Source organism: Crocodylus porosus, unplaced genomic scaffold, assembly GCF_001723895.1.
Source record: "Crocodylus porosus isolate Cpor-Errol unplaced genomic scaffold, CroPor_comp1, whole genome shotgun sequence".
NCBI classification, from domain to species: Eukaryota; Metazoa; Chordata; order Crocodylia; family Crocodylidae; genus Crocodylus; species Crocodylus porosus.
This window is the reverse complement of record NW_017728886.1, coordinates 123864764-123880072: the sequence shown is the minus strand read 5'-3', so window position 1 is coordinate 123880072 and position 15309 is coordinate 123864764. Positions and strand designations below refer to the sequence as shown.

At 43.3% G+C, this 15309-nt stretch overlaps 1 protein-coding gene across 1 annotated transcript in view; it reads right to left on the bottom strand.

The window, feature by feature from the left end:
• Positions 1-12979, bottom strand: part of ANKRD33B (ankyrin repeat domain 33B) — an 82245-nt gene extending 69266 nt beyond the window's left edge. Inside the window, exon 1 of the mRNA XM_019541554.1 lies at positions 12361-12979. Within this exon, the coding sequence (XP_019397099.1) occupies positions 12361-12792 (432 nt within the window). The 5' untranslated portion in view covers positions 12793-12979. The remainder of the gene's footprint in view (positions 1-12360) is intronic.
• Positions 12980-15309: the final 2330 nt, after the last annotated feature.

Here is a 15309-nt window from a genome sequence, read left to right as displayed (position 1 = left end):
TTCTATTTTGAAGAGAAAATAGAAATAACATAGGTATGGTATCAAACTCAACATCATTTTACTTTCAGACCTTGATGATATTGTTCTCTTGGCTTAATATGGTGAATTGCTGTAGTTAACTGGAGATTTGATGGGGAAAGAAACAATTCATGGTGAGCTGGCTATTAATCCAAACAAACCTAAAAATGCAGTAAATGCTATGTGAAGTTGTAGTATGTTTGGGCCAGAAGTACAAGATGCAAGGATTTTTGTGATATCTTTATTAAACATGGCACCTCTTGGAGTAACTAGGAATTGCTGCCACAAACTGACAAAGAGCAGATTTAAGTTAGACATCAGGAAGAACTTCTTTACAGTAAGGGTTGCCAGAATCTGGAATGGACTTCCAAGGGAGGTGGTGCTCTCCCCTATCTTGGGGATCTTTAAGAGGAGGCTAGACCTGTACCTGGCTGGGGTCATCTAACACTAGTGCTCTTTCCTGCCCAGAGCAGGGGGTTTGGTTCAATGATCTACTGAGGTCCCTTCCAGCCCAAACATCTATGAATCTATGAAACTGTATAGTTGGGAAAGATGTTGAATAAACCTTTGGGCCTAAGTCACCCTTTTTCAGGTCTGAGAACAAAGCAGATGCAGTAAATAACACAGGGGAAATAACAGTATGAACTTGGCCAGCTATAATCTGAGCAGGTAGTAATTGGTAGACCTTTCAGACCTATAAACACTACTGGAGTATGTGGAGATTCACACAGCAGTTTACAGCAGTGTTTCAGGGTTTTATATGGTCTCCATGGAGGCATCGGGGCATCAATCAATCAACCGGCAGACTCAGCCCTGAGACCAATGATTGAAATAACCTCTCTTCTCTTTCTTCCAAACAATCACTCTCAATCAGGTTTCAGGAATATTCATGCAACCACAATTGTATGTTCTGCACCTGCGCTGTGGGAGAGCTCTGCTTTGCAAAATGCCTACCACAGAAATACCCAGGACAGTGCCAACAGCAAGCTCAGTGTCTGTCACCAAAGTTTTTCTAACCTTGGAATATGGGAAAAAATTGTCATCTTCTCCCCATTCCAGGTGACAGGGTTTAATCTCTATCTGTCCTAGTTTGAGTGCAATGAGATAGCTGGGACGCTAGCAAAGGCACCTCTGTTACCTTTATGCCTCTCCTGAAGTTGGCCTGGGGGCCCAACTCTCAGTGCCATCTGTCAGTGACTAGTCTGACAAATGGTGATGAGAAGAGCACTTCCATCCCCTCCAGCACGTCATACCTCTTTCCACTCCCACTGGAACACCTACAGCACGGCTCTATGTAACCTTCCTGCTGAGGGAATCCTCCACTGCCCCTCCAGAGGGCAGATGTAAGGTCTCCTGGTGCTGCCCGGATGCAAAGTGATCTTTGTGGGGAAAGGATTAGGCCTACAGTGTTTAAATTCAGAGTCCTTACTATAAAGTATTTAGGGGGGGAAGACAGGAGTTAAAAGCAGGTATTGAAAGAATGGTATGTAGCCTCATTGGTAGTCCAGCTAGCTGGAAGAGACACTGCCAAAAGGCACATGTAATTCCTTTCTCTTCCCCACCCAGGATATCATTGAATGTTCCCTATCCTATGTTAGCCTGGAGTGAGAAACTGAAGTCTGCTATATGGTAGTTTAGAACCTGCTGCTAGGTAATGAGGCCAGCAAAGTCATCTTCCTTTTCTGTCTCCTTTGTAATAGGAATTAGATATGGCTTTAATAAGGAAAATTATACTCTTTATCTCTTTTCCTCTTGTGCAGCTCTCATTCCCAAAATGTTCTGATTCCACCATTGTTCTCTAAACCTGCTCTGACATCTAACACCAGTGTTAAAAGGCAAGCTAAGTGTAAATTTCCTAGCAATTATAGGGTGTTGACTATATACAAAAGACTTTGAATTTAGTCTTTTGATAATCAAACAAAAATAAAACCAGAAATGCTAAAAACTTTTCTCTAAATTTAGATTTTTTACTGGATGCTATCTTATGTCTCAATGAAATATGAGGTGGGAGAACCCTTTAAGTGACAGATCTGAAGATACTGGAGTTCTTGAAGCAGTATTTCACCAGAGTCCTGTATGAAGAGTCTTTAATGAGATGGAGGAGGGGTAAAGCTCACAGATACTACCTTAAATCATTAATTCATTAATAACATTACAGCTTGAAAGGAGCATGGTGAAGCTAACCTCAAAGAGCCTCCTGGAAAGTGCAGTAAGGCATACTGAAGTTATATTTCATAAGTGCATTTGAAGCATGCTACATTACAAGTATCTTTTTTATAGTTCTGTCCTTAAATTTGTTCATAACAAATCTCTACTGCTATCAGTATGAGAATTTCATTAGGTTTTAAAGGTAACAGTGTTCTGTCAGGTGTGGAGCTGATCTGTGCTTGAATGAGTTAGTCTGTAATTGTTTCTAGGCTTGGAAAAAAGCTCTACAAAAACAATATCTAATTTACTATAAAATATCCATTTGGAGCAATCATCAAACTAGAACAACTGTTGACACAGACTCATTTTCTAAGCTACAATCATCCTAAAAGCCTTCCACTTCCTATGTCTCTATATGCAACAGCCTCCAAGCCACTTGAATTAAGTTATTTATGTACTCTCCATTTAGTTTCCCTAAAAGCTCTCCTGAATTCAAATTGAACTGCTGCAACTTTCTTACAGAGACAAGATCCTGGAATCCAGTTTCTATTGATTCCAATGAGAGTGGTGATATAGACCCGGTGTGGCATATAAGACTAAGGATAGGCCTTATTTGGCTAATCATTTCTTGCAGGTGGGTGTAGGAATCTACCTGTACCTATCTGACTGTGCACAACACAACCCCATTTTCCTTATTTATTTCTCCATTTACTGGAAGACATAATCTTTTTTCATGCTTTCCGTTTCTGATATATTTAGAGACATTTATATTTATTTACAGGCCAGATTTCTAAAGGATGTTTAAACAGTGAAACATGTAAATTGGTGACTAATAGGGGTTTCCTGACATCTAACCTGTTAGGCACTTTTGAGATAAATCAGACACTTGTCTGCATTTTTAGGTGCATAATAACTTTGTAAATCTCATCTGATCTTTGGGTATTTGTTCATCAATTTCCATTTTAAGCCCCCTGAATTTGCCTAGGTTACACTTATTTTATATTGGTTTCACCTTGGTTGGATTTCCATATTTTAAGGAATACCTATTTGAAGAACATTTATATTTTGCCACTTATTGTTCCTTGCTCACCTGCCTATTTTTTTTAATAAAGAGCTTAAATTGTTTCCACACTCTTTATAAGAATGTTAATTTCTTCACTTTTAACTTCAGGGTCTTAAACATTTTAACCAGCTTTCACATTTACTAATAAGAAAACCCCCTTTCTAAAACAGCATCATGATGCTAAGTTTTAACAAAGTCCCTCCCTCGAGAATACGTTGTGTGAGAGAACACAAGAGACCTGAAACTTTCTACATAACATGTAGAAGGGTTTCTAATATTCTGTAGCAAAACACAAGCCTCTTCAGTGGAGCAAAAAGCCTGTTCTCCAGATGTGGCGTGTTACTTGTACTATGGCAGTTCTCTTTTTCTTGATGCCAGGAAATCCCCTACAGGTGACAGTTATAACTCGCCCGTTGCAGGTTTGCTCTGGACTGTAAACTTCTAGGGAATCTCTTAGGCCTGGTCTATGCTTAAAGTTTTGCCAACACTGCTTATACTAAAAGAATTTTTGTCAGGGTGGCTTAAACTAGTTCCCTAGAATGGAGTAAGATGTACCAGCAAAAGGGCTTTTCTTTGTTAGTAAGGGCTGTTGTTGGTAAGGTTATTTTACAGTTAAAGAGGAAAAAAACGACACCCATATGTAAACAAAATCCCAATGAACAACTGAGCTCTATTAACAAAAAAAACCCTTTTGCTCACGTAACTTACTTTGTTTGGAAATTTTATATAACTCATTTAGTATTATAAATTGCTTCTCTACTAGGAGACTTTGCCAGTACAGCTATACCACCCGACCCATTTAAATATAGAAAAAGCTACCTTAAATAACTGTGCAGTGTGTGATCTCTGTTGGCTCCTTTAGTGAGAGTTCCTACAGTAGGGACCAAAATCATGTTGCTATTTCAACATTTACAAAAAAGTCAGGTACCAACAGTCTAGCTCAGGGGTGTCCAACCTTTTTGAATGTGGGGCCGGATCATGAACTTTTAATCGCCCAGTGGGCTGGCGAGCCATATTCAAAGACCTCACAGAAAGTGGTATCACATCAGGAAGTGATGTCACGTGACCTTTGACACCAATGAAGTTACAGGAAGTGACAATGAAATGGGTCTGGAAATGTGCCTAGAGAAGTTGTGGTTTTCAGAAAGTATGTAGGTTTGGTATGGCTTAGGAACAGGACATCATTTTTCTGTGCAGGGGGTTGGACTAGATTAGGGCTGCCCAGCTGACTACCTGCAGGCCACATGTAGCCTGCAAAGGGTCAGGATGTCACCCACTGTCTACATGGGGTCTGCAAGCAGTTAAGTATATAGGGCATGGGCCTGGGCAGCCACCTCTCTCACTGCTGTGCAAAGGGGAAAGGCCTGGGATGGGAGGAGTGGTCCATGTCCTGCAACTGTAGCCTGCATGGCTGAGAATGGGGGTCTGCGTGCTGCTAGAGCAGCCCGTGCAGTGAAGGGATCCTAGGCACCCACCCCCACAGCATGCAGCCTGTGCAACACATGCTGGTGTTATCTGGGGCCCACAGCCTCACCAGATGTGAACAGCCCTGGACTGGCTTATCCTTGAGATCCTCTACTAACTTGATCATGGTCATTGTGGTTAATTAAATAGAAATTGTAGGCATATACTGCAGAGATGTGGAAGAGATCTCAAGGATAAGCTAGTTCAGGGCTGTTCAAATCTGGTGAGGCTGTGGGCCCCAGATAGCACCAGCATGTGTTGCACAGGCTGCATGCTGTGGAGGTGGGCCCCTAGGACCCCCTCACTGCACAGGCTGCTCCAGCAGCATGCAGACCCCCATCCTCAGCCACGCAGGCTACATTAGCAGAACCTGAACCGCCAAGGAGGTGGCTGGAGGTAGAGCGCCTCTGGGCCTGGCTCCTCCTGCCTCCCGCCCAGCCTGGCTCCGGCAACCACATGCCCCGCAGCCCCAGCCTGGCCCCGAGGCACCCCCAGCTCTGCATGGGAACTTGCCTCATGCCTCCGTCCACCACACATGTGGGCAGGGCACAGGCCATGCTGCAGCTCCCCTGGCCACGGGCCGGGGGCAGAGCCAGAGAAGAAGCTGCACCCTGTCCCCAGCTCATCTAATTAGGCATGGCTGGGACAGCCCCACGCCATGCAGCCCTCAGCACTGATGAGCCTGGCCCCAGTGTAAGCAGCTCCCCTCCCCTGGCTCCCGGCTGGGGCCCGGAGGCCAGCCCTGCCTGCCTTGCCTGGCTGCTGTGGCTCCACTCTCAGCAGCAGCTCCGTGCTCGGCGGCAGCTCCGCAGCAGCAGCTTTGCTGCAGCTCTACGCTCTACAGTGGCAGTGCAGCCGCAGGCCAAATAAAATGGCTTGGCAGGCCATGTGGCGGCTCACAGGCCGTATGTTGGACAAGCCTGGTCTAGCTGAACCAACACCTAGATCAGTGTAAGATAATTTACTCTGCTGAGAAGCAACCCAGAGATTTCAAAAACGAATTCATAGTGTTAATTTTTGGTTTTGATTTGTTATGGTGCGTTCTTTGCAACAGAATATTTGCCCCGTTATTCTTCTGTAGTAAAAAATGAATGAAAACTAAGAGCTGGCATTTTTTGAGGGGTGTCTTGAATCTAAAAAAGTCGAGAACCACTGCCTTAGGGAGTAACTGGTTCAAGAAGGCATAAGCTTTTGCAGGCAAGCACAAATCCCTCATACAGCTAAAGCCAGATATATATTGCAGTCAGAGAAGCATTTCTGTTTGACTTTTTAAGTCTCCAACAGAATATATCCCCTAGAAAATCTTCTCCCCTGGCTCCAACCTACTTATTTCAAAGGTTGAGACCAATCCCTTTTTTCCATAACAAGATTTTAAGAGATCATGGGCTCACAGCCTGATGTGATCTTACCCTTTTTTCTGTTTGTTTGTTGTCTGAATAATAGACACCTAAGGGCTTATGGTGTAATTTTGCCCTCTCCAGTGAATTTTATTATTGGCTGACGCTTAGTGCCAAGCACCTAATGAGAAACTAACTCCAGGGGAGTTAAGATAATGAACAAAAATCACCCTCTACATTTTGCCTGTCTCCTGCAGAAAAAAAAGAAAGAATCAGAAAAGTATGGCCCGTGACATAACTTTTAAGCCATCATTCCTTGAAAAGGAAAGTTAGCATAGAATAGTACTTTTTAACTCTTTATAGAACACAATCATTATTGTTTAAAATTTTAACTGTGCTTATATTTGCATTTTTTGAGGAGAAGAATGCATGTGAGGAAATGAGGAAAAAAATAAAAGCTTACAGGCAGAGGCATGATTTTTGAGTTTTCATAGATTTTAAATGCAGTAAAAGCAAAGAACAATCATAATCTTCATAATGCAGTGTTTAGACACACAAAAATAATAATTCATATGGCTGCAACATGAGTCTTCCCGGTGGTGGTTTCTATCTTTGGCAGAACTGCAGGGGAGATCTATGTAGTACTGGCACTAAGGAAAAAAAAGTGAAAAGCTAGAGAACGAATGTTTGTGGCATCTGATTTAGAAAAAAGCTTGAACTCTAAAAGAAAAGTTAACTATCTGATATTTCTGCAAAAGAAAAACCTTTCCACTCTACATTATTCTCCCAGCTCTACCCTAAAAGTTGTATAGTTACTTGGACTCTCATATATGGAAACTGAATCCTTCCATCGCAGTTCCAAACATGCTGACAATGGATCATTACTACCAAAGGACACAGGAATAACCCTGATTAGCTAGTCATGCTAGCTTTCAATAGAGTTGTATGCTTCTGACCTGTCAGGCTGTAAATATGCAAGGTGTTTTGCCCTGTGACCCTACAGATGTACAAGACCAACGCCCCACTTTCTGCTGAAGTAGGTGGGATAAAATGTTCTATCACTTTTCCTGGGACATTGAGGTGTGTGTCTGTAACGTTATTATGGGCTATCTAATAAACTGGCCAGGAAGTGTAATCTCATCAGCTACCTATTGGCAGAGGAGCAGCAATGGAACTTAAGCTATGAACAGATGTCACGTTTGTCCCAAGAGAAAGTCTTTTGTCCAATGATTGTATGGACATACATGTCTACTGTCACACTAAGTCCTTCTCCAGTATGCCAGTTAAAATGCTTTTTCCTGGGGTAGCCTGCTGTATATCTGTGCAGTTACTTTGTAGTTCATTTCTGTGACAAGCTAGTCAGGTGGTTCAAAAGCCACAAACAAGGGTAATTATAAATGGATCAAAATCAGAATGGCAGGAGGTCTGAATGGAGTCCCACAGGGGCCTGTCCTGGGTACAATGCCATTTTATATGCTTATTAATCATTTGGATGCTAGAATTGAGAATTTCTTGAGCAAGCTGGCAGATAATATTAAACCTGGAAGTCACTCAGAATGCAGTTCCTTTAGAAAGGGGTCTGAACTCAGGCGTCTCACATCCCAGATAAGTATACTACTTGTACCATTTGTTGTTCTCGGCTCAATCTTATTTGTCCTCATGTCTACTGCAAAGAAGCTGAGAGTCTTTGTAAATCATAGACTCAATATGAGTCTTCAGCATGATGCAGTGTCACAAAAGGCAAAGGCAGTTTTGGGATTCATCAATAGAAGTATTAGGTGCAAGACACAAGAGGTAATAGTGCCTCTCTATTCATAACTATTTAAGCCTCATCTGGAGTATTGTGTGCCTCCATAAACTTCTAAAATCCTCACTGTCATTCTGACATGGAATTAAAACAGATTTCAAAACCTCAGTTATTTCTGTGAATCAGAAAAGTATTGTTTTTCAGCCAGATCTAATTCCCAATTATTTTAAATTTATAAAATATAAGTACGTTTGAAATTCAGAATGATGTGATAACAATTCCTCTATGCTTGCATCATGTATGCTACCCAATTGATGTATAGCATCACCAGGGTCAATATATGGGTGAAATCCTGATCTCCTTGAAGTGAGGAGAGGTGCCATGAATTGAAGTACAAGTACAGTTTCAGCCTTTATAAAGTTTTCAATTTTTTTGTAAACTACCCTATATTCTGAATACGGAAGATGTGAGTTTATGAATATTGAAGAGTAAGGAACAGAACCTCCTCTCCCCCATGATCTGTAACTAAAACTAATACACCAAAGGAATCACCATAGTGTATTTCTAAGTGTTTAAGTCCCATATTCAGTTAAAGGAGAAAAAGAGTAGCACTATGTAGGCCTGCTCATATTCTCCACGGAGAGAAGAATGAAATGTTAAGAGGTAGAAATTTGGTGTCTTATGAACCTATATAGACAAAAACATGTAAAACTTGTTGCCTTGCCATGGAAGAGTGAAAGTAGGGAGTGACGTCTTCAGGGTTAATCTTACAGCTAACAGGCTGGACACCTGGATATTGATGAACTTAGCTCTATGTAGGGGGATGAATCTGAGGAAGGGCCTTGCTTAATTCACAGTCTGCAGTTTTATTAGTAAATAGATACATTATGGGAAAGGTATGTTCCTCACCTAGAAAGTGCGTAAAAAGATGTGCTGTGGAGATGGAAGACACTCATAGGAGTGGGGTGTTGGAAAGACAAGGTAGGGAAGAAAAGAGGTTATTTATCTGCGGACCTTAGCTCAGAATTTTCGGACTTCCATTTCATCATTAATTAGACTTACCTTAGAATTGCTCTGGTTTTTAGGTCAAGATTTTAAAAATCAGGTGCCTATGACTGTACTCCCATATCCTGAAAAGCCCATTTTTTAAAAGTACATATATTTTTAAAATGTTTAGACTGGATTTATTTCATAACACTGGAATGAGGGATTTTTTTAGTCAAAACAACTGATATCTTTACATTCATATTTGTATCTTAAGGAAATGCTTTGTTTAGGATTTTTGTTTCTAAGGAAAGAATTTTTAAATTGGAAAAATGGAAATGTGCTCCGGCTTGTTATCTTATCCTGTGACTTGCACTGTATAACACTATCCCTACAACTGTAGCATGAAAAAGAACATTTACACTCTTTAATAAACATGTCAGCATAATGCTGGAAACAAATACTACACTGGCAAAAGTAGCCTTCTGGAAGCTAATGGCATGATCACAGTCACTTAGAAACTGTATGAACACCAGTGAAGTTTATAAACTTGTCCAGACCTGTCACTTTTTAACAGTTGAAAATAAGTTTTGTCTACTTACAGTATAAACATATAGTGTTTATAAATATCAAGGACACTCCATAAAGTTTATAAATATAGCTGGGCAAACTATTTTTGGCAAATAGAAAATTAACTGAAAAATATGGTTTCAGTTATCCCCAGACCATTTGTGAACTTGACCTAAATTTTGCTTTTTAATATTGGTTGGAAAATGAATTTCAAGATTAGATTTGGAAACCCAGAGAAGAAAGAAGAAGTGTCATCCCTTTCTATCCCGTATCCCAGTGGTGAGAGCACTCACCAATGCTATGGAAAGCCAGGGTTCAGTTTCCTCCTATTCCTGAAGTGATTTGTACCCATATTTCCCAGCTCTCTAGAAAGCGTGCTAGCCTCTGAACTACAGGGTACTCAGAGGTGGCACGGTCACTCAAATCTTTCTTGTTGACACTATCTTTCTTTGTATAACATAATTTGCTTTGTATAACACTTGCTGCAGCCTGGACAAAATTCCCAGTGTCCCACCTCCCAGTTAAGTACCCTAACTTTTACACTGCATAGTCATCCTCATTCATTTGCTCTTTGTTTCAGTGACTATTTAAGGACAGTATAAATTGAAACAGCTCCAAAAGGAAGGACTGAGAGAACCTGCCCACCCCAAAACATCCTAAAGCTAGCCGGTTAGGTCACTCCTGTGTGAGATGCGGGATCAGAGCCCTTCAGACAGGGGAGGGAAATGAACTCAAGTCTATCACATTCTGGGAGACTTTTCCTCCAACAGTTTTGGGAATGGAGCCCATCTCTTTCTTTGCTTTTCTTTGACATGCCTGAAATCCATTTCTTGTGCCCTGAATCAGATCTTCCCTTTTCTTTCTGATGCTCAGAGTTTCCCTGTGTTAAACCCCTTTGCATGTGCAAGAGCTTCTTCCTCCCACATTAGAGTTCATGGAGTTTACAGAACCTATATCAGAGCTCAAGAGATTATAATACCTACAGGCTTTCAAGAGAGATTACAGTGACTGTTGTGAGAAAAAATCCTATGAGAATACAGGTTTATAAATTCCAAAAGAACTAAAACTAGGCCTCTGTGCTAGTTTTAAATTGGGATAAAGAAACAGAAACATTTTTGAGTCTTCAAGTCAGAGTAGATTAAAAAGGAAAAGGCCATAGGTTTTATCACAATTTAAATATCACTTGACAGATTTTAACTCAGTCTGTATTCCAATATTATCCTCTGTAAAGAAGGCATGGAAAATTTCAGGGTGAAAGATTTTTGGAGGGAGAGAGTGGGATGGTATCTGGAGATGGTCAAACTGGGCTTTTAATTAATATTAACTATGTCATAATCCTAAACATCTGAAGTCACTGCTGCAACTCTATAGCTGCTCAGCTGCACTCTGCACATACATGCCTATGGTGTTACCCAGAAAATCTTCCACTAGTCCTCCTCTGCTGCTTCAGTAAAATAAATCTCTGTTCCTCCAATGAATTAAACAGCAAAGTGCCAAACTAATAAAAAGATATTGCACAGATACAGAAACCAGAAAATACATATAATTAGAAAAAATAGCTCTTAGTGTAGGAATTAATGAAATCCTGTTTAGCATTTGAAAACTAAGTGAGTCCTTATATTTTTAGTGAGGATCAGTGATAAAAGAGACAGAAAAGGAGAAAATTATTAACTTCGATCAATTGTTAAAGTTCCAAGAACTGTAAAGTATTTTGGGGAAAATGTGAGAATTAGCAAAGCACTTGGCTTGTTTCTGCAAAGCAGAATGGTTAATAGTAAAATGCCATCCCTTCTAATAATACACATGAATAAGCATTCAATTTAAATTAAGATTGAAACATCAAGTAAATTCCCAAATGTTAAGGAAACATCAAATGTATCCCAATAATTGGAGCCCTGTTGTCAGAGTCATCAACAGTTAGGCCAAACAGTAGTCAGTGCTATTGTCTCCTATTCCTGAGCACATAATTAAGCTGCTTTGCCTGAACTCCTTCTCCACCTGGGATGTGGGTCATGTTTCTCCATAAAAGCCTTGGCATTGAAACAAAACCATCACACTTTTATTTTCTGCTCCCGTCATATTCACATGTGTATTCTGTGAGTGAGCAAGTGTCACATGGGATGCATGTGCCTGGGGAGTCCAAAGCTGAGTCTGACAACAGTGTCAGGAGCTGGGGAAAGTGCAGGAGGGTGCAAGCATGTGGATGCACTGGATAAGATAAGAAGGGATTCAGGAAGGCAAAAAGCAAATGGATGAACTTAGGGTGCTGCATTGCACCTGAAGGGTGTAGGAAGCAAATTGCAGGAAATGTTTGGAGAGGCCCCATGGCTCCGACCCTTGTTCCTCTGACAAAGTGAGGGACACCCACTATAACCCTCGAAGGGCATGTGCTGCTGTGGGAAGAGGCAAAAGGGGGTTCTATTTCACAGTTTTCAACTGTAGTAAAGGAAGGGGCTTCCTGTTCCTCCCACACCAAGGGAAAGCATAGCAATGATGTGCCTTGAGGTTAGGTTAGAGGCCTGAATTGATTCTACCCACCCCAGGGGATGGGAGTTTTTTAAGCATGAGTGACTGGTGCCTCCTGAATCTGGGGACAGTGTTGGTGTCATCTGTCGGAGGGGGCACATACACCCCCGTGCACCCCCTACCAGTCGCCTATGGTTTTAAGGTGATGCAGTGGCAATGGATCAGAAGTATTGAGTGTGTGTTTGTGGTGTGTGGACTAGAGACTGCATGTCTGCAGCATGCACAAGGCTGCCTGGTAAAACCTAGGTCATGGCAGGGTTCAGCATGGGGGATTAGGCAGAGTGCAGGCACAAAAGGGCACCAGGATGCTGCAGTGATGGGCGCTGACCTCGTGTTATGGGCGCAGGGAGAGTATTGGGGCAGAAGATGCTGGGGGGACATCTAGGGAAGGATGTCTCTATGCATGGGTCTGAGGTGTGCCCTATGAGGCTCTGGCATGGGGGAGGGTGCGGGTCTCTGGAGGTAGGGGTGTGGGATATGAGGCCCACAGGCCAGTGTCTCACCCGGCGGTTGCGGTCGGCCTCGCACACCTCCTCCTCCTCGGGGCCCTGGCGGATCAGTGCCTTGAGCAGGACGGCATTATTGGTGCAGCAGGCACGGAAGACGGTCAGCGGCTCGGGACTCTCGGACTCAGATTCACCCAGTGACCAAGTCTCACCCCCATCGTCATCACCGCCCGGCGGGTAGAAGGAGTCATCCGAGGCGATGCTGCAAGTGTCAGGCAGCTCCGAGAAGTCTTCATATTCCTCATAGTCCTCCTCACCCTCATCCTCAGCATTCTCATCTTCTTCCCCTTCATCATCACCATCATCCTCCTCCCCCTCAGCTGCTGGCCTCTCCTGCCCTGGGCTCTGCAGTTCCCTCTCCCTGTCTGAGCTGGGACAGACCTGTTGCTGCTGTTCCCCCTTCAGCTTTTCCCCAGACAGCAGCACCATGGTCCACTCTCACTGGGGATGGGCCCTGTTGCTGGACCTTCTCCTCCAAAATAAGAGGGACTCTACAGGTCAGGGAGAGACCCCTTGGCAGGGGAGCAGGGACCTCCCCTCGCCCTGAGATCCCTTATACCTACTGAGACACCCCTGGACACATACTCATGCCCCTACACTTGATATACACTGATATACACTGAGACACACACTCACACCCCTACATCCAGAAACACCCCTACACCCACTGAAAATCCCTGCGTCCCCATAAATCAAAGTGCCTTGAGCTCCCACCCTGCCCCTTGTGCATACAGGCAGCCCCTGGCAGTCCTCCACAGGCAGCTTATCTCAGTGCCGCCCACAACTCCCTTATAGAGCCCGTGCCACTCTCCCTCTGCTACCTCAAGGACTCCCCAAGACCCCTCCAAGCAGCTAGATGCAGCCCCCCAGCCTCAGCCCAGCCGCACTGGGGTCCTGCTTGCTTCCCCCAGGAGCTGTGATTTCCAAGAAGAAGAGCATCCGAGCAGCTCCGGCAGGCAGAAAGCCCCGAGGAGACGCAGGGCAGCCTGAGTTTTCTGTGCGAGTCACATGCAGAAAGAGAAACACGCTGGGTTTTCCCCTCCCCAGCCCTGCTTCAGACAATGCCTCCAGCAGTGCCAAACATCCCCTGGCGTGCTGTCATGTCTTTGGGCTGAGCGGATAATCCCACTCCTGGGGGCTAGGAGCCACTACACGTGCCCACGGCAGCCCTCTGTCCTGCCTCGGTTACAATCACAAATAGGTTCCCACAACCCCCCCCCCCCCCCAAACCGGATCAAACAAGACTCCCTCCTCCACAAAATCATAGAAAAGGAGGGTTGGAAGAGACCTCAGGAGGTCATCCAGTGTCCAACCCCCTGCTTCAAGTGTGTAGGGGGTGGAGAGCCTGGCTGCTGATAGGAAGAGACATTTGGAAAACTCCTAGTCCATAATCCGATCAGCATCTCTGTGAAATGATTGAGGCTCCAGCTTAGCCTGCTGACAGCAGGGACCCATTTTAAAGCTGTTTAGTGGGGGACCTGCATCTGTCAGGACAGCTTTTTTAAACCACGAGGCAAAATGAAATTGAAAATGACAAGTCATTTGAACTGCAAGAACACCTTCAGCTTCTTCATCCTGTTCAGTGTGTGGCAACCCCCTGCGATGTATCAGGAACAATCACTACAGCCAACAAGGGGTTTACTCACTTTTATATACAGCGTCCTAGGGATCAGCGTCACAGGCCAATGGGAAGGGATAACTACAGGTAAATAGGCATTTGAAGTACAACAACAGACACTTAACACTTAAAGGGCTAGTAAACAGGCAGTAGTCAGTACTCCTGGAGTACATACATTAAGCACATACGTCCCCCCCCACCTTCTGAGGCTTCCCCAAGAACCAGCCTTTAGTCCAGAGTCACTCTGTGCAGGTCTGTAGGTCGGGGATCACATGCTGTTGGTCTGTGGTTCATCTGTGCTGTACAGAAGCTTCCCTTTCACTCCATTCTTGGCTCTCCTCTCTCTCCATCCACCCTAGGCTCTCTGGCACATAGCCAGCATGGCTGTACGTTTCCTTTCTCGTCCTCCAGCTGCCCCGAGATCTCTAGGATTTGCAGTCCACAGAATTACAGAAGCAGTTCTCTGCAGACTTGCTCATCACTTTCTCTTCCTGCTTCCAGGCGCCTCTGGGATTTGTAGTCCATGGTCACAGCCAGCAGGCCCCCCCGCAGGGCTGTTGGTTTGTACCCAAAAGCTTGCAAAAACAATTTTTCCAACTATTTAATTGGTCTAATAAAATATATCACATCTACCCAAACAACCTTGTCACCTGTTACACATCCATATCACATTTCCAAAGCACACAATGTATTACAATGCATACACGTGGCTCGTCCGGATTAAGTCATGTGTTTGCATTTCTGGGTTTTATTACTTCTCTGTGAATAGAGATCACCATGAGATTTGTGGTACAGGCAGTGTGTGTAGGAACAGCTAGTGTGTTAGAAAACAGAGGAAGAGGGATTACAAAGCAGTGCAAACCTAAATGTCTAAAAACTACTGTGTCATGAAAGTCTGTGAAACTTCTCAGCGGTGCTGCAGTCCCTGCAGAATTCCGATTAACTGTATTAATGTTTCCAAACTACTTAAATGCTAAAGGCAACTTTAGAATTAGGAGAAAATCATTATGCACAATTAGAACATGTAGAGGGAATGAGAGCAAGAGAAAGCTTCATTTCAGGTATGAATTCTTTACATCACATAACTCATCAAAAACCTTACCAAATGTAGCTACCATGAAAATAATAAATTCTGGGGGCTGTTAGCAATTCATCTCAGCATCAGTTACTTTAAGAACAAGCTTCTGCCACCTGTATTCACTTGTGGAATACCATAATCCACACAATAGTCCCACTGAAATCAAGATTTTTACTTACCATCAGTAAGAGTGCCAAAATATTGTACAAAAGTGATCCTACTGTTATGAGCTGTTTATTTCATTTTTATT